Source organism: Miniopterus schreibersii, assembly GCF_964146895.1.
Source record: "Miniopterus schreibersii genome assembly, chromosome: 1".
In the NCBI taxonomy this organism is placed as follows: domain Eukaryota; kingdom Metazoa; phylum Chordata; class Mammalia; order Chiroptera; family Miniopteridae; genus Miniopterus; species Miniopterus schreibersii.
Genome location: NC_138101.1, coordinates 166,631,949 through 166,657,943, shown reverse-complemented (window position 1 = coordinate 166,657,943; position 25,995 = coordinate 166,631,949). Strand labels below are relative to the sequence as shown.

The following is a 25,995-nucleotide window of genomic DNA, read 5'->3' as shown; positions in this document are numbered from 1 at the left end:
TCATATTGGTAGTTTAAAGTAAAGTGTATGGCAGTTCCTATCAAATTAGTGTATAAATACTAAGGGACACTATGGCCAGTTGTAACTATCATTTGTAATTCCTATTTTCTCTTTCTCTGGTAGCACTAGGGTTCTTATCCTTATATAACAGAAACTTGTTCAGTGTAGTTCATTAAGAGAGATTAAGAAAACCAGGCCTCCAAATAAAAGCACAAACACTTTTATTTTAACAGGAGTGTTTTGTTACAATTTAGTGAAACAACAAATAAATACATTCATTGGCTACAGCTATACTTTTACAACCAGTTTGAAACTGATTATATAGCTGAGAAACACTGTTAAACAATAAAAAAGGCAGCTATGCATAAAAAAGCCACTAGCTATAAATTACATCTTTAATAAAACTACAACTAGCTATGAGTGGTAAGAGTTTCAAAATTAATGGCCACCCAAATGAAATGATAAAAGCAAGTACTGCTAATCACTGCAGAATTACATACTTAAGCAATGAAATGCACTGTTCTAATTAATGAACCAAAAGGAAGGTTTGAAATTGTCATCATGTGCTTCAGTGCAGGATGAACAGGGAATCGGTAGCCCTTTGATTTTATAAACAACAACTTCTTTCACGACCAAACTTAAAGTGCTCCTAGTGCTTTGGAATTTTCAAGCAAAAATTGGGCCAGAAGCTTATCTTTCCTTGTCTTTGGTGATGTATTGTGAGAGATGTGTATAGAGAGACAAATGCAATAATTCAGGTACCATAGTGATAAAATGAATTTACGTCTCAAATTTGGAAGAATCAACTAATGCAGCTGAAAGAACCAACTTATTTTATCTAAAATATATTTTTTAAAAGTAATCTTCGCTTATCTGGTCAAATAGGAACATTATCTAGGGAAGCCTTACTAGAAAAAATTTTTACTTTATTTTAACTCCAAGGATTAACACATCTTTTCAGAAAGGTCTAGATAAATAGGTTATTAGGACAATTAATAGTTGGCGTTCTGAAAAAAAATCTAATAATTGAAGTTGTAATAAAAATATACTGTTAGGTGCATAATATGTCATCATATAAATACCAAGGTTAATTCTGTACTATAAATTTTAAAATAATTTGGTTATAATAAGCAAACTTATAAACCTAAAGTAACATAACTATAGGTTTATGCTTCTGATTGAGTTCAAAGTCATTCTGTGTGATAAAAAGAAGAAATTTCTTTTACCAGTCTCCTAAATTTCTGTGTACCAGCCTCCTAAATGATTGAAAGCATTAAAAAGTTCATTTATTCCTTGGGGTTTCACCTACTCTTATACTTTTGTGAAGTTAGTGCATCAATTATTAAAAAGTTGAAAAGTATTTTAAGCAAGAGTAGAAATAAAACATAACTTTCAAATCAAAGTAGGAGACAGAAAAGGACAGTTGTTAGTTCCAGTTCTCGAGAAACAGATCAGCAGATCGTATAAAGCGAGGTGTCTTGAAGTATGTTGTGACAACGTCCCACTGTTGCCTGGTCCCTTGGCACTGTGAGGTATTCAGCATCTCCTTTCAATACAGATACTGGTAGAAAGTGCATTTTAAAATTCTCTATTACCTTAGCCTGCCATATATTTTTTAAGATTTGGGATAGGACATTCAAGACAGTTTTAATATAATTCAAAAAGTATCCCAATATTGTTAACCACTGGTTTTATACTTACCTAGTTAGTACCTTCATATCAGTTTCCTTATTTATCTAGTGTTGGAATTAATTTAAATTTAATTTAATTCGGCTTTGCCCATATACAAGATATAAAAATGTGAAAACTAAAGGAGGACTTATGTCTTACAATGTATTGCACTTGAGTTCGCTGCAATTATGTATCATGATTTAATTTACCTGAGGACAATCCTGCTTTTTTCGGTAAATCAGCTATATCTTGTTTCAGCTAAATCAAATGCTTTTGAAAATGTATTCATATTTTAACTTAGAATAGTACATTTTATGAATAACTCTTAAATGCATCTGTAAACTTGTTTAGTCCCAAGAAGTTTCTACCAAAATCTCCCTATGCAAAAACCACTATTGCTTTCTTGAAGAATCATGCTTAACCTACTACATATATCTTAATCGTACAAAATAATCACTTGACCACTTCTACTCAAAGTAGCCACATAATTTTCACTGATAGACTCTCTTCTTGAAGAAATAGCTGTGGCTTTCCAAAGAACACTGCTAGTCATCTCTGTGAAGGTTTACTACTATCATTTAAAAAATGATTGCTTGAATAGTTTAAGTTGGTATTTTACCATCATGCTTAAAAGAACTATCTTCAATGATTACACATTTTTAGTATATTTTTAAAAAGAATAATACATTTATATGCCTTAATTCTGTGCATTTTTCACACTGTAAAATTTTTATTGGGTAAAAATTCCATATAGAGTACACCACGGAATATACAGACTTTGATTTTAATAGGAAAATTGCCTCCTAATTTGGTGTACAATATACTATCCCAGGGTGAACACTGGAGTATGACTTTGGGGACTGCAGTGTACTCTTCAGAACAAAGATAAAAGTGCAAATATGCAAATATGCTTTTGATGCTCCAAAGTCAAGATGTTTGGAGGCCATCGAGTGCCGTAAGATCTATTCTTTCTTTTCTCCCACTCCAAACGTTCCATTTAACTTCATTTTACTATGAAGAGGTCAAAGTAATAGCCGTGTCCCTCTGCTGAACACAGCCACATTTCCAGGCGTTGTTTTCAGTTCCAAAAAGATAATGGAATGTTTATGTAGATGGCATTTAAACTCACTGAATATACACATTCATGAAAAACAATTGAAGAATCACAAGTTGGTAATGCTGTCAGTTTTGTGGTGTTACATATAAGCTATGGTGACTGTTCAAATTGAAATTACTACAAGTAAAGAGCAAAGGAGCAGTATCTGTCATAGGTCCGTTCAGATGGGGAGAGACTGTGTAACTGTTGCTGCCACACCCTGTCATGGTGCCATACCAGCCCAACCCTTGTGAATTTGATAAACTGCAATAACAAAAAAGAAAAGCCACAGGGCTATGATCAGAATATAATAAGTCACATTGGCATTTTTAGTGTTCAATGAGTTTTATAATATATTGAAATAACATGATGACTTTCTACAAAATTTAATAACTTTTATCTAATATTCTTGATTCTATATAATATATTACAAAAGAATGAATAAATAACCATTCAGAACTAGAACTTGATTATTAGATAATAATAATAGTGCATATTATTCACTAGGTTCTATTCTAAGACATTTGGTATACACACATAGAATTATGTATACATACACACACACTCATTCAATCTTCATGGCAGTCCTATAGGTTCTATTATCATTCCTATTTTACATATGAAAAACAGGCTAAAAAATGGGTTAAGTATCCAGATGAAGTGAGGATTATAAAAAATGCTCTATCAAGCTGAAAGCAATATGTAGGTGTGTGTTGAGGCTTTTGTTTTGCCCTGACACACAGCTAATAGTATGGATGTGCAATGATTTTGGAATTAAGGAGGTCACTAACAATTTCCCATGGCATCTAAGGTTCCCAAGAGTTTTATCTAGGGCTGCTCTGTGGATTTCGAATAGCACTATAGAAAACATACATAATCACTATAACAGTATTTCTTGCCTGCTGACCAAACAGCCACCAGCTTGAACCAACAAGGGATCCTGAAATGAACTGGTACCATTTACCGCCAAAGGCTTAGAGTCTGATGATGGTTCTTTATAGTACAGGTCCCACCACTATGGGTTTAACATCCACTGCTCTAAGCTTCAATATTAAATGATTTTATTTATTGATATATAACACGAAATCACCTTTTCCACATTTGGGTTAAAGCTTAGATTTGTACTTCTAAATCTATTTCACTACTAGTTCAGTACATCTACCTTCCTTCTCTTGAACTTCCCAGTCTTGGCAGGTCATCATCACTATCGTATCGTCTTGGATTGTCAAAAAAGTAAGCTCTGGAACTATAATTGTGACTATTTATCATGCCAGCAGGTGCCTGTGAAAAAGTATTAGATAGAATGTGAAGATTTACTTTTCAATTAAGACAGGAGGCTGGGATCTATAATGCTTTTTAGCCTTAAACTTTGCCAAACATAGAAAATCAATATAAATGTTCCATTATTTTTAAAAATAAGGAGAACAGGCATTAGGGAACATTATGATATCTTACCAAATTCTGGTTTAATCTCTGTGCCCGGAAAAACAGTACCACTGACCATGCTGGCACATGTTCCCATAGGAAGAGGACCATTCCAAATACTATATACTCGTCTCCACTTACGTCTGGCATGTGAGCCTGTAAATAGAGTATGGCAGAGCAATTTCAAAATCTGTTTTCTGTATAAGCAGTCACCCTCCACAATGAACTTGCTTCAGGTTGGGTAAGTTAAAACATACCAACTACAAGCACATAAAACTCTAAATTAATTTTCCATATTTTGTGGTTTCTTATGTAATGATATTTATCCTTTAAAGAATGTAAAAATGCATTGATGTTACATAGAAGAAACAGCTATTAACTTTTCAATGCCTCAATTTATGAAAATACATATTTTTAAATATGTCTTTATTGACTTAGAGAGAGGAAGGGAGAGGGAGGGAGAGATAGAAACATCAATGGTAAGAGTCATTGATCAGCTGCCCCCTGCACCCCCCCCACTGGGGATCGAGCTAGCCACCTGGGCATGTGCCCTGACTGGGAATCGAACCCCAATCTCCTGGATCATAGGTCCATGCTCAACCTCTGACCCATGCTGGCCGGGTATGAAAATATTTTTAATATATGGATAATATGGAGTGATCTTATTTTTAGTCCCCATAGTTAAAAGAGGCTTATAAAATAGATTACCAGTTCCGGCTGCTCCACAGGCAAAGAGCACTTACCCAGAGTTACACCTTAGAGAATATAACATGTACATTGCTCAGCTCTTCTGTTACTTAAAAATATGCTTTTGTGCCTGAACTCCATATTGAATTTGTTTCTACTCTACTAGATATAGGGAGAGAAAAGTGGGAAAAGGAATGAAGAGAATCTGTCACATGTATAAATTCCTTCTCTTTAGAAATGTAACTGAAATTCCGCCCTGGCCAGGCAGCTCAGGTAGTTAGAGCATCATCCTGATACACCAAGGTTGTGCGTTTGACCCCAATCAGGGCACATACAAGAAACAACCAATCAATGCATTAATAAGTGGAACAACAAATCCACATTTCTCTCCCCCTCCCCCTCCTCATCTGCTCTCTAAAATCAATAAATGAAAAAATTTTAAAAAAGGAAAGGTAATTGAAATTCTGATATAAGGGGATGCCAGGATTCCTTAAATTCAGTACAAAGTTAAATTAATATAAATAAAGATATGACGTGTGGTATGTCAAAATGCACTTTAGGAAGGGGACAGAGAATGCTGGGAGGTTAAATATGCATAGCTAGAGTATTGAGAATTACTATAGAAAACACCTGGACAACCAAGGAACTTTGAATGCTCTCCCATTATCAAGACTGACAATGCCCGATTTTCATAAAAGTCATTACTTAAACATCTAAAAATGAACAAAATATTTAGTTTATATGTAGTTCTGGATAAGAGATAATTAATTTTATCCTAACAAACTAAATACATGTCCATATTCACTAGCTAATGACAGGCAATCAATTTCTCTCAAAATATTTAAATACTATCCTTTTAAAAACTAGTAAAACAGGTTTATGGTCAATAGATTTATGGTGCTATTAGTATTATTTACAAAAAGAAAGGAAAATACTCCTTTGGGAGAAGTTTTCTCTGAAGAATAATTCCAAGTGCCACATGTAAATGAGGATTTTTATTGAAGCAGTAATCACAAAACTCCCAACAAACAAAAGTCCTGGACTGGATGGCCTCACAGGCAAATTTTACCAAAAATTCAAAGGAGAACTAACACCTATTCTTCTCAAACTATTCCAAAAAATTCAAGAAAAGGGAAGACTCCAACCTTTTTTAATAAGGCCAGCTTTATCCTAATTCCAAAACCAGATAAAGACACTACAAAGAAAGAAAATTATAGGCTGAATCCCTGATAAACACAGATGCTAAAATTCTCAATAAAATATTAGCAAAATGGATTGAGCAATACATTAAAAAGATCATACACCATGATCAAGTGAGATTTATTCCAGGGATGCAAGGTTGGTACAATATTCTCAAATCAATAAATGTGATACATCACATAAAAAAAATGAAAGATAAAAATCATATGATCATATCAATAGACACAGAAAAAACATTTGATAAAATCCAGCACCCATTTATGATAAAAACTCTCAGCAAAGTGGGGAAGAGGGATCATACCTCAACATAATAAAGGCCACATATGACAAACCTACATCCAACATCATAATCAATGGGCAAAAACTAAAAGCCTTTCTCTTAAGATCAGCAACAAGAGAGGGATGTCCACTTTCACAACTCTTATTCAACATAGTATTGAAATAGCCACAGCCATCAGACAAGAAGAAATAAAAGGCATCCAAATTGGAAGGGAAGAAGTAAAACTGTCATTATTTGCAGATGACATGATATTGTACAAGAAAACCCTAAAGACAATACCAAAAAACTATTAGACCTGATAAATGAATTTGGCAAATAGCAGGACACAAAATTAATATTTAGAAAATGGTGATTTTTTTTATATACTAATGAACTATCAGAAAGAGAAACTAAGAAAACAAACCCATTTACTCTTACAAAAAAAAATAAATAAATAAGGTACCTAGGAATAAATTTAACCAAGGAAGTAAAAGATCTATTCTCAAAAAAGTATATGGCACTAAAGAAAAAAATTGGGAAGATACAAATAAGTGGAAGCATATTCCATGTTCATGGAGTGGAAGAATTAACATCATTAAAATGTCCATACTACCCAAAGAAATCTATAGATTCAACACAATTCCTATTAAAATACCAATGGCCTATTTCACAGATCTAGAACAAATATTCCAAAAATTCATATAGAATAAGAAAAAAAGACCCCAAATAGCCACAGCGATCTTGAGAAAGAACAGAGTTGCAGGTATCATAATACCGGGTATCAAACTATTGTAATCAAAATAGCAGAAGAGAGAGCCCAGAAATAAACCCGTGCCTTTATAGTCAATTATTATTTGACAAAGGAGGCAAGAACATACAATGGAGTAAAGACAGTCTTTTCAATAAACCGTGTTGGGAAAATTGGACAGCAACATGCAAAAAAATGAAACGAGACCACCAACTTACACCATACACAAGAATAAACTCAAAATTATTGTTTCACATATAACATGTGAAACAATAAAAATCCTAGGAGAAAATGTAGGAAGTAAAATTCAGGCATCTCTTGTAGCCAGGGAAACAAAGGAAAAAATAAACAAATGGGACTACATCTAACTAAAAAGCTTCAGCACAGCAAGAGACCATCAACAAAATGAAAAGGGAACCCAACGTATGGGAGAACATATTGCCAAAATGATACATTTGATAAGGGGTTAATTTCCAAAATATATAAAGAACGTATACAACTCAACACCAGGAAGACAAACAATCCAATTAAAAAACGGGCAAAGGACCTGAATAGACACTTCTCCAAAGAGGACATACAGATGGCCAAGAGACATATGAAAAAATGCTCAACGTCACTAAGCATCAGAGAAACGCAAATTAAAACCACAATGAAGTATCACCTTATACCTGCCAGAATGGATATCATCAATAACTCAACAAACAAAAAGGGCTAGTGAGGATATGGAGAAAAGGGAACCCTTGTGCACTTTTGGTGGAAATGCAGACTGGTGTAGCCACTGTGGAAAACAGTATGGAGTTTTCTCAAAAAATTAAAAATAGAACTGCCTTTTAACCCAGCGATCCCACTTCTGTCAATATAGCCTAAGAATCCTGAAACACCAATTCGGAAGAATATATGCACCCCTATGTTCATTTCAGTGTTATTTACAATAGCCATGATCTGGAAACAGCCCAAGTGCCTATCAGTAGATGAGTGGAAAAGAAAGCTGTGGTATGCCTGGCCCGTGTGGCTCAGTGGTTGAGCATCAACCTATGACCCAGGAGGTCACGGTTCAATTCCTGGTCAGGGCACATGCTTGGGTTTCAGGCTTGATACCCAGCTGAGGGTGTGCAGGAGGCAACCGATCAATGACTCTCTCTCACCATTGATGTTTCTATCTATCTCTCCCTCTCCCTTCCTCTCTCTGAAATCAATAATAAAAAAAAGCTGTGGTACATTTATACAATAGAATACTACGCGGTCATGAAAAAGAAGGAAATCTTAGCTTTTGTGACAGCATGATTGGACCTGGAGAGTATTATGCTAAATGAAATAAGCCCATTAGAGAAAGACAAATGCCATATGATCTCACTTATATGTGGAACCTAATGAACAAAATAAACTGACCAAATAGAAAAGAGAGGCCTGGATACATGGAACAGCCTGACAGCTGTCAGAGGGGAGGGTGGAGGGAAGACTGGATGAAAGAAGGTGAAGAAGTTAGCCAAAGAACATATATGCATAACCCATAGACACAGACTACAGTGTGGTCACCACCAGAGGGAAGGGGGTAGGGAATGAGCTGAAGTAAGCAAAGGGCGGGGGGATGCGGACATCTGTAATATTGTCAACAATAAAAATAAAGTTGAAAAAAATAAACACAGAATTATAAGTATGATTATTGATAGTAGCCAGAGATTCCATAAAAATGTTTGAAGTCAAACACTTAAAATATTTTCCTAGTTAAGGCTAACTTCATTATTATAGTTTTAGGCTGGCAATACATACGTAAGGTACTTACCTTATCTGAAAGATTATCCCAGCCATAATTAAATGGACTTTCTAATGTATCCTGAGATATGGTGATCACCACCAAATTATAACATGCTCTTGAAGAGTAGAGAAGAATGACTACAGAGCTTACAACAACAGTCTGGCACAGAGACATACCCTAAAAGAAATGAAAATCATTATCACCGTACTCTGCACATGTGTCATGACAAGTTATTCACTCACCTACTAGTATAGTCACCTCTTGTACTCGTAGAGAACACTGAATGAGCACCTGTTGACATAAACTTTAATTATCTTGCTTTATAATTCCTATTCTTCAAACCACTTGTGTTTAAACTACCCTGTTAATACAAATAAGTTCTGTACCAACTCGCCCAATGGCACAAGGAGGAAGATTTGTTCTGCCACATTTACCTCACTCCCTTAAGTAATATATAAATAAGCAAGTTGACAAAAGATCTGATTGATATTAATCAGAGAGGTAATTTAGTCATAATGAGAAAAGAATGGGAAGTGGAAGCATTAGTCTATTTGATACACTTAATTTCCAATACTAAAGGCCACGGATGCTAGATTATTTGAAATTTGCAGGGAAGTTCTCCACATTAGAGAATTCTTCTCTGACTTTCATACTTTCCAATGTCCTCCTGGACATCTGTGAAGAAGAAAACCTGTTTATAATGATCTGAGCCAAAAACCTAATTCTGTTATAATTATAAACAAAGTTTATATTTGTATAGTTTAAATAGATGCCAACATTTCTAGAAACATATATATCATGTAAATTGAGGGAAATTTGTCTTTTGTCAAGAATGGTCAAATATTTCAGAAAACCATGAAACTGCAGCAATACTGCTTGTGGTAAGTAAGACACCAATGCAACACACCTCTAGCAGTCCCACTCACAGTTTCTATGTATAGGTACAGCATCTGAGTACGACATTATGCCCCAAAATGTACATACTGAAATATTTGCTAATTACTTTTATTTCCCCTTTCTATTATAATTAGGGTGATTACATTGAATTTTTGAAGTTACGTATATAGGTAGGTGAAACAATCTATTAATTTCAGGATAGAGACAGGTTATTAAAAATGTGATTAGAAGGATGCACTGGGTTTGGTAGGATTGAGAACCATCATCATAAATGACTTTATTAGAACATTACATTTTAGAGGTATATCAAAAGAAAACTAAAAGATGAAAGATATCTTAAAAGGTGTTGGGATGGTAACAAAGTACCTTCTCTGAGCTAACCCACTACCAAAACAAAAAGTATGTGCGAAAAGAAATAAAGCCCTAGCAATATTAAAAAATTTTTAAATCAAGGCTAAAATTTTTTACAATGTGCATTTTTATTTTTTTGACTCCAAAAAACTGTTCTTAATAAAACAGCTAATCTAAAACCAATCCAGATCTAATTTTAAAAGTACTACATTATTAAAGTTAGGAAACAAGAAAAGTTAGAATGACGTTGAGAAAGTTAAGCATTACCTTCTGGAAAATAATAAGAAGTACATTTATATAGTCACTGCTTTAAGAAATAGAAAGACATCTTATAATATGGAGAGATGCTGCTAATACTTGTAAATGCTATAAAAACTTTAAAAAAAGGCTGTGAGAAAGAGCAAAGAATCGGTACTACCAAAGCAATTAATAAAACAAAATTGCAGCCAAATTACATTCATATAACAATGAAAGAAGCTCATTGATTTAGAAAATGAAGTAAGATTCTTCCTGCAAAATACAGAATTATAAAACAAAAAATAAGGACCCAGCAACACGGAAAATGTTGTCAAAAGTTAAAGAAAATCTTCCTAAATGAACAGTCATAACGAACAATCCTATTCAGAAGCAATCCTCAAGGAATAATTCTCCCTTCTTCCATCTCTGATATTTATATACCATTAAAAAAATTTCCATACTTAACAAAGAAAGAAGAGTTACATCTCACTCCAGTATGCATATCATTAACTAGAGTTCAATATTTGTTTACAGGTGGTTTTAGAATGCAGAATAGACAGAAACTTCAACTGACCATTTGAGTTTTGACAAATGTGTACACCTCTGTAACCCAAATCTCTACCAAAACAGAATATTATCATTCCAGAAAGTTCCCTCACACCATTTTCCCCAAACTATTTTGTTTTTACCACAAAATAGTTTTATGAAATCATAGAATATGAAATCTTTGATAGGTTTCATTCACTTGGCATAATGTTTTGAAATTCATCCATACTCTTGGATATATCAGTAGTTAGAGGTCTTTGTATTGCTGAGGTGGGTGGGTAGTTAGGTCCTTGTATTGCTGGTTTGCTCAAGAGTTTTGTAGCTTTAGCACTGAAAGTCCCACATCCCAGAAAAGTTCTCAGTCCTGGGCAAACCAGTACAGCTAATTCCACTAAATCCACTGTATAATTGTGTTTGTTTATATGACAGTTTATTTATCCATTTTTTCTGTTGATGGATAATTTCTATCAACATTCTTATACAAATCTTTTTGTGGACATATGGTTTCACTTTTTTGTTTTTTTGGTAAATACGTAGAGTGGAATTGCTGGGTCATATGGTACATATTAGTTCAGCTGTGTAAGAAACTGCCAGATCTTTTCCCAAAATGGATGTACAATTTAACACTTCCAATGAAATATTAAGAGTTCCGGTTGCTCCACGCCTTAGAAAACATTTGGGGTTGTCAATCTTTTTATTTTTAGCCATGCTGGTGGATGTGTAATAGTACCTCATTTTGGTTTTAATTTGCATTCCCTTGATGGCTAATGATATTGTGCTTATTGGCCACTTGTCTATCTTCTTTGTGAAGAATCTATTCATAGCTTCTACCACGTCTAAATTGGATTATCTTTTGTTTTAAATTATTGAGCTGTATTTTGAAAACCTGACGTTTTCCTTGTAACCCACATGGAAACACAACAAGAATTTAATAATATATTATTACTTAGGAGTAGGGAGTTACTGTTTAGTGGATACAGAGTTTCACTATAGGATGATGAAAAAATTCTGGAGATGGACAGTGGTGATGGTTGCACAACAGTGTAAATATACTTAATGCCACTGAACTGAACACTTAAAAATGGTTAAAATGATAAATTTTGTTATGTATATTTTAGCACAATAAAAAAAATCTTTCTCAACACACAGCTTCCCTGTTTATCTCTAAGACGCTGAGAAAGATGAAAGTGTTAGAATTCTTTGACTCAACAAAGAAAAGAATCTACCTCAAAGGAACTGGGTAAAACAGGTTTCTTGTTTTGCTTTATCAAATAAAATGTAATAAAAACTATCTTTCAGCCCTGGCTGACTAGCACAGTTGACTGCAGTGTTGTTCCATTCTTGCCGGTTGGATTCCTGGTCAGGGCATATACTTAGGTGCTGTCAGGGAGCTAATGGGAGGCAACTAAACAATGTTTCTCTCTCACATAGGTGTCTGTCTGTCTGTCTCTCTTTCTCCCCCTCTCTACCTCCCCCTTCCTCTCTCTCTAAAAATCAGTGAAAGCATACCCTCAGGTGAGAATTAAAAAACAAACTATCTTTCAACAGGCTTTATAAATGTTGATAATATACCTTATTGTGTCTTCTGCAACACATCATTTTTGAATAGCATTTTGGTCCAAGCATCATTTTGAGACCAATCATTCAGAATGTAAAGCAAAAAGAATTAAAATTTTAAATGCAGGTGTGGTGATAACTTTAAACACCAAAAACTGTTTTTATAACTTTCCAGAGTGGAAATGAAAAAGCCATTCAAACATTCACAGGCTGCTATTATACTGCATTGGTTGGTAAAGTACACACAATAGCTGAGACCAGTGGAGCCTTATATAGTTGACATTGTTGAATGAATGCCTGATAGATGCAAAGTCCATAAAAGAAATCATGACATTGCCAATTTCCAATAATACAAAATTTACTGATTTAAAAATTTAACTGAAAACATAGAGAGTGAATTAATATCTTGCCTACTGAATTATATTTTTGCCTTATAAGTAAATGAATCTGATGAAGCAGGACTAATATTGCTTGTATTCACCTGGTATCAGTACCAACTAATTATTCAGAAAGATATTCTTCTATGTTGATGCCTGAGAAATACAAGTGGTACTGAAATATTCAAAGTTTTGAAAATTCCTTTTTGTTTATCCTGGGCTGTGTTAATATTTTTACTAATGGTACAAAAGCAATGGAGGGTAAAAGTTCTGGGCCTCAGCAGAAATCAAGGCAGTGGCACCACACTGTATTGTATTTTCACTACTATGCATTCCCAGTTAAAAAAGGAAGTCAGTTTCACTTAAGAATACACTTGATGTGAAAATAGTTATTAAATATTGACCCTAGAGGATTTTTTATTCAATACTCTGTGTGATGAGATGAGATGTGCACTTAAAGCAATTTTGCTACACAGTGAAATATTCTGGTTGCCTTGAAGAAAATCACTTGTGACTGACTTGTAAGCTGAACTAGCCACTGTTTTTCATGGAACACAATGTTTTACTCAACAGCTAACTATGGCTGATAGACAACGGTTATTCAGACTTGGTTACTGGGCACACATTCATTCATCTATCTCCTTCCTACCTACCTACCTACCTACCTACCTACCTACCTACCTACCTATCATCTATCTATCAGGGGAGAGTGCAAACTCAGTCCCACACTACCACAAATTATGCAGTTGAGTAGAGGGTCAGCACATCTGGAGTGCAATGGATAAGCCTCACCCTGGGAAAACCACCTTTGTGATCCTGGTATATCCTCTATCAGGTAAATATGGGCATACATTTTTAAAAAACATTAATGAAATGAGCCTGTCACTTTAAAGAAAACACTTAACAATATTTATTGCCAATGATGAAACTGAACTTTCAAGTGAAAATAAGTTTTGAAAACTTGTAAACACTTGTATATACTCTAAGGCTGGAAGCTTACCAAAACTTAAACACTTTCCTAATGAGGTTGGTTGTGATAATAAAAAATGTCATTTTGGATATTGTCAATGAAATGAATCTACACTTTGAAGATCTGTGACCACTTTTTTCCAATGATCAATGCATGATGTTACAAAATTATTCGAAGTGCAACAAAAAGTTCGCTAATATTGTTTTAGATTCCATGTGGCAACTAACCTTTAAGAAACCTCCACTTCAGAGGTCTGGTGTATTAAAGAAGAATATCCACAATTATCTGAAAAGGCTATTAAAATTTTCCTCCATTTTCCAACTATATGTATGTGTGAGGATAGATTTTCTTCATATACTTCAACCTAAACAACATATCACAACAGACTAAGCAGAAGCAAACATGAAAATCCAGCTGTCTTACATTGTCAGGAATTAGAGATTTGCAAAATATAAAACAATGTTCATCTTCTCACTAGTTTATTTTTGCTTTGTAAAACAGAATGATTTTTCATAAAAACATGTTATTCATGTTAGCATATAATAGATTTATACTGATATTTTAAATTAACAAAGAAATATTTTCAGAACTTCTCAAATTTTAGTTCTAATAATGTATATACAGGTAGAGTCAATCTATATAAACAAAAGCTCTTTGGGGAACTTCTTAGGAGTGTAATGGGGTCTTGAGACGGAGAAGTTTGAGAACCACTGCATGGTGATTATAATATATATCCTTAACTTTTCAGTCTAAGTGATGGTTAATATTCTACCACTTGATGTAAAATATAAGAACTTTGCAAACATATAGGTCCATTTATCCCCATCCTTTATACTATAGTTGTTAAATATATTATATAGAGAATTATATATTATATCTACATATGTATGCCTCACGTTATAATTTTTGCTTTGCACAGTTGTATTTATTTTAAAGAAATTAAGAAATTATATTTACCCACATATTTACTATTTCTTGTGTTCTTCATTCCTTCCAAGAGCTGAAATTCAAGCTGCTTTTATTTCCCTTCAGTCTGTAGAATTTTCCGGGCATTTCTTGTAGTGCAGGTCTGCTGGTAACCAGCCCTCTTAGTTTTCTTTTATCAGAAGATATTTTTATTTCTTCATCACTCTTTAAGAATATTTTCACTGGATATAGACGTCAGAGTTGACAACATTTTTCTTTCAGCATTTTAAAGATTTGTTTCCATGTCTTTCTGGCCTGCGTTATTTCTGATGAGAAGTGAGTGATCATTTGAGTCAACGCTCCCCTATGTAAGGGTCATTTTTCTTTACTCTCAAGATTTTCTTTTATTTTCGGTTGTAAGCACTTTGACTACAATGAACCTAGGAGAGATTTTCTTTGTATTTATCCTGATTGGGGTTGCTGAGCTACATGAAAATGTACATTTCTCTTTCCTTAAAATTGGAAAATTTAGGTCATTATTCTTTTAATATTTTTTCCAACCTCATTCTATCCCACTTTTTCTTTGGGTATTACAATAATACATGATTAAGCCCTGAGACTCTGTTCATTATACTATCATTTCCATCCCCACACCCTTCTCTGTTCTTCAGGTTGATTTCTATTGATTTAAGTTTATTTACTCTTCTTTCATCCTCAATCTGCTGTTAAGCCCAGCTAGTGACTTTTAAATTTTAAAGTGTATTTTTAATTCTAGACTTTTTTTTCATAGTTTCATATTTCTTGAGGTTTCCTATTTTTTAATTCATCCAAGTATATTTTCCTTTACATCCTTGAGCATATTATAAAATCTTTGTCTGATAAATCCAACATCTAGTTTATCTGGGGAGGACTGCTTCCAGTAATTGCTCTTGAATATGAATTAAATTTTTTCTGTTCCTTCAGATATCTAATAACCATGGAATGTGAGTGACATGTTTTAGAAAATCTGGGTTTAGTTATCTTCCTTAGAAAAATATTGATTTTCCTTTTTCTCTCTCTCTGTCTTTATTTTTTTAGCAAACAACTTGGCTAGACTCAAATCCCAAACTGTCTCCCATACATGGATAGCAGCTGAAATCTCAGTTCAATTTCTTTATCCTTAACTGTGCTGCTTGAAGTCTGTCCTGTACATATGTAGTTCAGGTATCAGATAAAAATTTGGTATAGTTTATAATCAGAATTTGGGGTTTCCTCTATCTGGCTGTCTTCTTCCTGAGACTTCCCATTCACTTTCCATCTGTGGTAGTTACTTGAATTTTGTCTTCTGAATTCTTCAAGCAAATAAAACAGCAGGCTGTTCTTCAGGTTTTGGCTGCCCCATGGATGGGACCTTCCCTCAGCCTAGAAGCTGTAAAAAACAGGAAACTCACTCAGTGTCATTTCCTTCTTCTAAGTGGTTGCTCTCCAGTGCCTTCAGTGCTTTTATATTTTGTCCAGAATTTATCATTGCTATCTGTGGAAGGCTGGTCCAATAGAAGCTAATCAGTCATTACCAGAAGCAGATCTCTGCACATGTTTTTTGAAACCATGTCACAAATGCTATTTCTATTTTGAAATTAAAATGCCAAGCTAAGCATCAAAAATAAGAAAACAAAGTACTAGTCTTAATTAGTAAATTTAAAAATATATTTTGACAATTACAAGGTCTAAACAGTTTCAAAAGTAGTTCTATGCTGCTGAGACACAATGAAATTAGTACTCTGGCTCCTATGGTCCTATCATTTACAGAGTAGATGGTTATTACTGGGTAGACATTCTGGACATGAAAAAATAAAAAAAATTTGAAAATGCTAGTTGGTCTAGTAAAAGGGTCTGAAGTATAAGGGGGACAGCTACTTGAGCTCAGGATTAGATAAAAGTTAAAAATAAAATGTAGGGTAACAAAGGCAACAAACTAAAGAAGTGCCACAATTTAAGATGGATATAGTAAATGCCAGTAACTCAAGAAAGAAATAACACAATATTAAAAAAGTGGCAACAATACCTATTATAGAGGATGACGCGGCCTCTATTTCGCCACCACCATCCTCCTCAATTCTGGGTAAGTCATATTTCAGGGTGGTGGAAGAGAAACTGATAGTATTTTAGCTTGTTTCTTTAATTATGGCCTACATTAGTAAAAACCACTTCTTTAGTTTTATAGGATCAGCTGGTCCACGTGAAAGATCAGAAATATAGTTTAGTGGAATGTTACTGTGTCTCTGCAAGATGTGGTTGCTGCCTCTCATCCCAACAGATTAATTAATACATCTTAACAGATCAAGGGTTGAGTGAACATGGGACAGAAAGGCTTCCTTAGTAAATAAAACTGTTAGGAATCCAGGAAAGAGAGGGAGAGAATGCATTATTTGAAATGGCTGACTGGGCAGGGAGACAAGCTGATCTTGATCATAGACAATAATTATTTTACACTCTTATCCAGATCTAAAATTGTACATGTCTCTGGATCAGAGACATAAGTCTAAAAGCTTAATTTTTATTCCCACCTTGTCTTTGAGCGGTCTTTCATACAGATAGTCCCAAGTTGCCATTACAAGAAGTAAGCATCTGCCATCAGCTTAAACATTTTTGTGCTGATAAATTATTTTGTTCATTAAAAAATAGATGCCTTCGGGGGAAGGGGGCTGGGGACATCTGTAATAGTGTCAACAATAAAAATAGACGTCTTCTATATTCTTATAAATATTCCTATTTTTTCTGAAATGCATATGGATATCAGAATAAAAATAATTTTATCAGTATGCATTTTAATGTTAAAAGTTATATTACAAAATTCTCATAATAAGTAAATAAATTCAAATGTACCAAGAAATCATACAAATGAAGGAAAGCAAACAGCAATAAAAAAGTAATGGGAGAAAAGGTTGGTACTAACAAACAGTCATGCCAATAAATATATGAACTATTTGTTTACCCTATAAAGAGTTTGTTATAAAAACCCCAAACTCTATAATATTTTGTCTAAGTTAATGAAACACATTTGAAATGTTAACAATAGACAAAAAGTATTGACTGTTATACCCATGCAAATAAAACTGAGATTATAATAAGTAATACAATAGACTTCAGAACAAAAATACCTATAATTAAAAAGGCCATTACATAATTTCAACATTTGTTCCCAAAATGTCTAAGAAAAACTAGTTAAATATTAGATGAAATGTAATATGTCAGAGACACCAACCTTTATCAAAGTCTGGGTGGAATGGTATATAAAAAGGTAGAATCAAGTAAAATTACAATATTTAAAAGAGAAATCTTGGTTTTCAGTGATTCTTATTCTTTTTTTGGATCACTGTTCCTTTTGAGAATTTGGTTTTCTATACAGAACTCTTCTCCAGATAAATTTTGCCAACAATTTCAGGTTTTCAACAGCTTCCTGGAGCTACATGACCATCCCCTAGTACACATTAAGATCATAATAGCTAACATTTGTAAGCACTTCCCAAGTGGTAGGCATTATACTAAGCACTTTATATGCATTTTCACTTATTTTTTATAACAATCTTATAAGGTAGATACTACTTTTATTCTGTTAACAACCTGTGAGATCAACACTATCATTATTTCCATTTTATAGATAAGGAGGGTGAAGCTTAGAGATGCTGTTACTCGTCTAATGTCACGTGGCCAATAAGGAGAGATGGGTTTACTTCCTTATCTCTCCGATCCCAGGTTTCTGACTCTTAATACTATGACACACTCTCAATAAGGTCTTTCCAAATTAATTTTAAAAATCAATATACCTGAAAAGAGATATAAAATATCCAAAAGTATACCCAATCCAATTTTTTATTTGTATCACTCATATTGCAAAAGAGAATTTGAAGTAGTAAAATGGATACACAAAAAAATAAAAAATGAACATAGGAATGCGTGTGTGTGTGGTAGGGGGCAGGGAAGGTGTTGGTAAAAAAGTGAGAAAAAACTAGAGGTAGAGTCAGAGGTAGAAAATGGACATCATAAGGTTGGTCATCTATGATTGATGAGCCACATAATTGCCTCTGACCAACATAGTAACCAGAGGAAAGAGGGACTTAATCAATAATGCTTTGCCTGGTGCTGAATTAGAGAAAAAGGTCTTTTCTGGAGAACACCGTAGACAATATCCTCAACAATACATAATATACAACAATGATTTTAGGATAAATGTTTTTTACAAGACATTTCTTACGTATTTCCTGATGTAGGTCAAAGCATGATGTCAGAGTGTAGGTCAGAAAAGAGCTCTATCCAGGGCACAATGCAGTCTTAGTACAAAGCTGCAATGATCTGGATTGGGCTGAGGGTAAAATGTAGAATAAATAGGGAAATGAACAGACTGTACATCCTTTAGGTAATCTTTCTGGCAATTAAGCTTTTGAGTTTAACAGTTGAGAATTTATTTTCTCTAACAAGAACCTGGAGAGCAGAAATTCTACATTGTTTAGTAGACCAGATTCATACGCATGGACAAGCAAGCAAAGAGTAAAACTGATGACTTCTTATGGAAGCGAGAGGGTCTGAACAGGACAGATGCCTGAATTTTAGACTTTCTGCCAAAGTGAGTTGAAGGAAGAATTATATATAGAGATAATATCTATTTCACACTGATGTGTAAATATGTAATGTTTGAGATGTGTTTGAAATCTAAACAGCAAATGCTTTGTTTTTGTTAAATAAGAATATAAATAACAATTAACAAGATTATAGAAAGCTGCCAAAGCAGTACTCAGAAAACATATTGCTCTAAATACCTTTAATAGTTTACAAAATAATACATTAAATACCTATATAAGAACATAAACATGGTACAAGATAACCTTAAATATGTAAGAAAATAAAAAAAGAAAGAGCAGAAATAAGCTATTCAAATAGACAATAACTTATGTTTAAAAAGCAAGTTAGAGTTGCTGCTTTGAAAAAGAAAATCAAATCATAGTACTGTTCTAGTTGGTAAAAAAATAAAATAAAATTTTAAGAGAATTCAGATAAAGAGTTATTCCTAAATTTTATTTTGGAGATGAAGAATTCCTAAAAAGGGGAAAGATTAGAGTTATGCCTTTAAACTATGGTAAGATAAAGACAAACAGGTATAGAGCACTGGGAGGGGAAAGGCATTCCTGGAACATGAAACAGCCTGAGGATATAGAGACAGGAAAGCACACTATGTGCTATTTATAAATAAGGTAGGTCAGATTTGCTTGGGCAAATTATGGAGGATCTCATTATCACTGAATATGTAGAAGAAGGAAGGAAGAATAAAATGAGAAAAACAGAAGACCCAAATCTGAGCTTTAAGGAAATGCTCTTAGGGATAGCAAGAAACAGTAACACTGTGGAAGCAGAGGAGGTAGATGTTCAACAGACAGTTGTTAACTGAAAAAAAGAAATGGCCATTACTGTGATTGTTACAGAAGTCAAAAAACAAAAAGGAGTCTAGTGATTTTACAAGGAGAATGTGAAAGCAAGGTGATTATTCTTTGAATAAAGAAGTTTATAACCTAGTTAAGAAGACCAAGAACTACTGAACAGTACAATATAATACAAATAATCTAGTATCTCATGTTATATTTACCTTTATAGGTACGTATTTGAACACATCTCTGTAGTGTTCCTAGAGAATTCTGAATCCATGTACTTTTTACATTTAAGACTTTTAAAAAATAATTAAGTGAATACCTTTCATATGATAGCTAGGGGAAGATGTTTGAAATAATTCAGATGACCTTTTTTTCCGATTGCCAATTTTACTCTATTCAGAGAATTATCTATTTCAAAGCAAGTAAAACCAAACTTAGAAAGTTGCTTGGTATCCAGAAAAGAAGCCCTTTAAAGTCAACCACATCTACTAATGCTTTATTACTAGACAAGAGGTATGAATTCTATGGTGATGTTATTACATTAAGTGAAGGTGCTGTTGCTACACCAAAAGATTATGTATTGTAATAGTGACAGTATTATTTTTAACATTAAACTGAAGTCAGAATTAGCTAAAATACTTAAATTTTATGAACTTTTAAAAACAGAAGTTGAATAAAATAATTATCCAGGTAAGATTAATAGGTTTGAAAGTCTAAGTTAGTCTCTTTCTCTTCCCCACAGCCCTTCTCTCTCTCTATAATATTATATATATTTCTATATTTATTCTGCATTCTGCTGATATATGTTTAAAAGGTAAAATTAAAGTCTCCACCTAAATTAAAGACAAGTTGATTACCATACATTTAATTATAATACTTGACTTTACTAGGGCTATATTAAGGATAACAACAATATGGAAGTCTAAAAATATTTCAGAGAACTGTTCTGTTTAGGACACTCTCTCGCTTATCTTCAGTGAATAGGCAATGAAGCCAAATGATATCAAACTCATTTACATGTATAAACCCACACCCCAATAACCACACATCTATACACCCACACCCAACGCCACACATACACTGTGATGACTGATTCACAGCTCAACCACACTGTCAATCAACAACAATAGAAACTTTCCGGGTTTTTTGTTAATGGGTTAAGCATTAGGTTTCTGTTTGCTGATCCAAAATATAAGGAAAGGGAGAATCAAGGCATTTATAAATTTAGTTACATGACGAGCTGTTTTAAATATCATAGGAACTTCATTTATGGGGTGAAATAACATTTTCTAAACCTTTATACGAATAAGCACCACTTTATCAGTACAAATCTTAACACTGCTAACCCCAAATCTGGTTTGTTTTATGACCATACAGCCACCCTTACTGAGGAAGTATTAAATTGTTACTGTGGCTTTATGTATTCAACTATTTGTGATCCATTGATATAAACTCTGGATTATTTCACTTAATTAATCTCCAATGCTGAAGATATAAATTATAGAAAACACAATCATAGAAAATATAGTATGTTTAGTTAAGTGCCAAGTTTTGAATACTTTTAAATTTCTTGTGACCATTCCTTCATGCTCAAAAATGTACTTGACATTCAGAATACTTTAACAAATATATAAACTTCCCATTAAAATATGCTTCATATGATGATGATTTGAAAATTTAAGAAATATACTTACCTTTGATTCGAGGTAGACATTTGCTGATGACATTTTTGTAATTTTGCATATGTAACTAACTAAAGAGATGGCACAAAGAATAAACAGGCTATCATTAATTAATGCTCGCACAAACACAGTCCATTTCAACTGATTTTCTGGGACATCTCCATGGACTAGCATTGCACAAGTCAAGTTCACCACTAAAAAGATAAGGCTTGCCAATATAAAGGCCAAATGCAATAGAATTCTGAAAGAAAAAAAATGAGTTTGTTAGATATTTATAAATTAAATTTATTAGTTTGTTACTTTAGGTATAATAACTCCTTCAATTTAAAAAGTTTGTAATTTCATTAAATACAAATTTAATAATCAGAGTTTCTTGAGCTCTCTTTGATGTTATAAAATTTAGTGTCTAAAGCATTTAAAAATGGCATTAGACTTTAAGGCATTAATTTAAAAATAACCTCATATGGACTTGAATTCAATTGCCTCTACCAGAAGAATGTAGAATTATTTTAACACTAATTCGAGCAATCCTGAATTTTTCATTTTTATAACTACTAAGCATATTTTCATTGATCTTTTCATTCCAAAAATTACCAGGCTTTTATAATTTGCCTGGAAAATTAATAAACTACCTAAATTTAAATTGATCATTAATATTAATTTTAAGAGGAAAGGGAAATATGTTTTAAACAATATTTAATTTTATGAACTTCTGTATATCCATAGTAAACATTACTTTCAAACATGAGTAAAGAACATAGGGACAGATGAGTTTCAAGCATTTATCAACACCTCCTCTTCTTATAAAGTTGCATATTTACTATGTATACAGAGAAACTCTGAAAATAAAATGCTTAAAAACTTGACCCTAAGAAAAATTAGACTACCTTATAAAACTCTTCAGGTAAGGTGTGGCTATCTATATCAAGTAGCTGTAAGTTATCTATATGAAAGTAATCCCAGTTCAGATACATTTATATCCCAAATTAATGTGATCCAGACGTTTATTTGGCATACAAATATCTTCTATTTTGGGTCACTTTCAATAGGGCAAGTCATAAAACATTGTCTGCCTTTGGCTATAGCTTATGCATGGTAAACTGAAGGTAATATGTAGTCTGTAACAAGCAATTTTTGTTAAGTGTACATGCAAAGGACAAAGATTTTAATTTGAGAAGTTTAGATCTTAATAGTCTCTCAGATTAAATAATAAAAAGAATAATTTTAGAGCGATTAAATGAGTTGCATAGTTAGCAAGTTAGTGGGAGAACTGGTCTGAAACCCAAGTGTCTTGGCTTGAATTTTTGAGGGTAATCGGTACTGAAACATTACTTTTTTTGTGTGTGTGCAATGATACAATACATTCTTTCTACAAAAAGCATAATCTAATTTTAGTGTTTGTGGACCCTATGAAACTACATCTGACATTTGAATCAGGATAGTAGCAGAGCAGCAAAAAAAGGTATTAGGCAGCAATATGGTTGAAGAAAGAGTACTGTGGGTTACTCAATTCACCTCCTATGAACTAATCTAACTATATGATTTTCTTTAAAACTGCTAAGGCACACTCAACCACCATGCCCTTCGACCTTGAGATGTCTACTGTGAATAAAAGTTAAATCTTGCTACTCATGAAACTTACTTGTGTTTGTCAAGTTCAGTGGCACATCTGACTTTACATATAACCTATAAAGAAAGTATAGAAAAACGTTTTGAAAGTGTGTAATAGAAAATTCTTAAATTTGTTTTGATTTTGTGTTTCAAAGTGATACAACTACAAATAACAATAGATAACAAGTAAAATTCAAATGTTAATAGGACTACCATGAAGCAAAAATAGGCAGGTTTCCCAAGGCTTAAACAATACATTAGTAATTTTTTCTTATACTCTTAAATTTCTTTATTTAAAAAATTAAACTGAATTTATTTAGTTTAAACATTTATTAAACTTTTTATTATGAGGCAGACATTGTGCTGAATGGTTTGCTACCTATTCTGACCTTCATTATATTACTCATGTTTTGTCCTAAAATGGAACTACTTACTATATGAATATGGCTGAGTGTTCTCCAAAGATTATTTCTCCTAAGATGTAGTAAAAGGAAACTAGGGACCAAAAGATGAACACAAAGATAATGAGCATATACCATATATAGTAAACTTCTTTCCTTCACAAAGTCTTGCAAAAGGGAGATCCTCAAATACTTGTTAAACAAAATTAAGCAGGTAGGTAAGAAGAACTTGAAATAAACATGGAAAACTCTGAGAGCATAGTGTAGAATGTCTCAGTTCCTTACTAGTGAATTTGGACTTTATTATTTAGATAATGGAAAAATATTGAAGGTTTTTATGTAGGCACTCTAAAATACAGAATTTCATTAATCTGATATCAGTGTAAAGGCTATTACAAAGGAACTACAGAACAGAAGTAGGAAGACCATTTACAAGACTATTGAAATTGGGTATGAACTTTGGGAGCCTAGAATGAAAGAGGAAAGTATAAAATATTATAAAGAAAAATAGTGTATTTGATAACTTACTGATTTCATTCAAACATTTATTGAGCATACACTATAAAAGGTTCCATGGATTCATAATACAGTAATTGTATCTGCTCTCAAGGAGCTCGGTATATGGAAGAAGACTATTTTGACACATTGTGATATCAATACAAAAGATGCTATTGCAGTATCTAGGAAGGAGAAATTAATTCAGTCCAGGAAACGTTAAGAGGTAACAGGAAAATAGAAAGACTATGTAAAGGGTGAAGAAAAGAGACATGGGCAAGGGAGAAAGACCTAAGAATCAGATTAGTCATAGAAAACAGATAGGTAGCTTAGAGGTAAAACAAAGAAAATATAGCCCTTGTTAAATTCTGCAAAAAGTCAAGAATGATTAAAAAACCCACCATTGGCTGGGTTACTAGTATGTCACTGGCACCTTAGAGAGAATTGTTTTTAGTGGAATGACAGAGCAAAAGTGCAAAGAGTTAATAGAAAATAAAAAAACAAAGGCAGTGAGTATAAACTATATGAGATATATTTGAAGATCACACACCTGGGAAAATTTGTGTTAGGAAACAATTCTCTATGAATATTGCATGTTTCTGCATGGTCCAGGTCTTTTGAGTGAAGGGGCTTGCATAACAAACATCCTTGAAAACTAGATATAATGTCTACCTTAAAGTCAGAGGGGCCTGGCCGGCGTGGTTCAGCAGTTGAGCATCAACCTATAATCCAGGAGATTGTGCTCGATTCCTGGTCAGGGCACATGCCCGGGTTGCAGGCTCGATCTCTAGTGGGGGGCGTGCAGGAGGCAGCTGATAAATGACTCTCAGCATTGATGTTTCTCTCTCTCTCTCTCTCCCTTCCTCTCTCTGAAATCAGTAAAGATATATTTAAAAAACAAAAAAAAAGGTCAGAGGGAAGATTTGTTTCCTGACCAGTATAATGAGGCTAGAGAACATTTTCCTCCCTGGAGCCATTCCAGGGGAGTAGTCTCCTTCTCCCTTCTTGGTGAAAATTTGCTTACATTCCACAGTTAAGATAAGCTGTGTCCGTCTGCCTGTCTTTCTTCCTTATTTTGGAGCTCCTCTCCTGTAACACGCCGTGCTGCATGCACAGGTAACATTTGGTCCTCACTGTGTTGTCTTATAGGAATTGGGGCTTGGGATGTGTTGCAAGACATTGCTTTGGTGGTTGTTTTTTTGCCATGAGTAATAAATGGTCTTTTACTCTGACACATGGGTCTTGTGTTTTCCGTCAGGGTACGTAGATAAAACTGTGGCAGGCTAACAAGCTTTCAAATAGAGTAAAACCTCAGACCCTTCAATTCCTGACTTAGTCATCTGCTGGTCAGAAATGCACTAAGGTACAGCATAGGGAATATAGTCAATAACATTGCAATAACTATGTCTGGTGCCAGGTGGGTACTGGAAATGTCACAGGGAACACTTTGTAAAGTATATGATTGTCTAACCACTATGTTGTACATCTGAAACCAATACAAAACAATATTGAAAGTAAACTGTAATTTAAAAAAAATGAACTAGCGAGGGTGAAATGGTAAATAAAGAGTGAGAGAGGGGAAGGGAGAGTTCAATTGTTAAAGAAGGCTCTAGAAGAGGCAGGTTTTCCCTGAAAAGGAAGACCCATACTTCTGAGTAAAGAAGGAAGGAAAAGAGAGTTGAAGGAAAAGATGGAGGTTTGCATAGAAAGTTTAAAATAAT

The 25,995-nt window shown here is 33.6% G+C and overlaps 1 protein-coding gene across 1 annotated transcript in view; it reads right to left on the bottom strand.

Moving 5' to 3' along the window:
- Nucleotides 1–205: 205 nt before the first annotated feature.
- Nucleotides 206–25,995, bottom strand: part of GPR137C (G protein-coupled receptor 137C) — a 47,622-nt gene continuing 21,832 nt past the window's right edge. The window contains exons 2-7 of the mRNA XM_081148513.1: nucleotides 23,410–23,453; nucleotides 21,780–22,008; nucleotides 8,870–9,019; nucleotides 4,223–4,348; nucleotides 3,930–4,048; nucleotides 206–3,031 (exon numbers count right to left, since the gene is read on the bottom strand). Of these exons, the coding sequence (XP_081004639.1) occupies nucleotides 2,854–3,031; nucleotides 3,930–4,048; nucleotides 4,223–4,348; nucleotides 8,870–9,019; nucleotides 21,780–22,008; nucleotides 23,410–23,453 (846 nt within the window). The 3' untranslated portion in view covers nucleotides 206–2,853. The remainder of the gene's footprint in view (nucleotides 3,032–3,929; nucleotides 4,049–4,222; nucleotides 4,349–8,869; nucleotides 9,020–21,779; nucleotides 22,009–23,409; nucleotides 23,454–25,995) is intronic.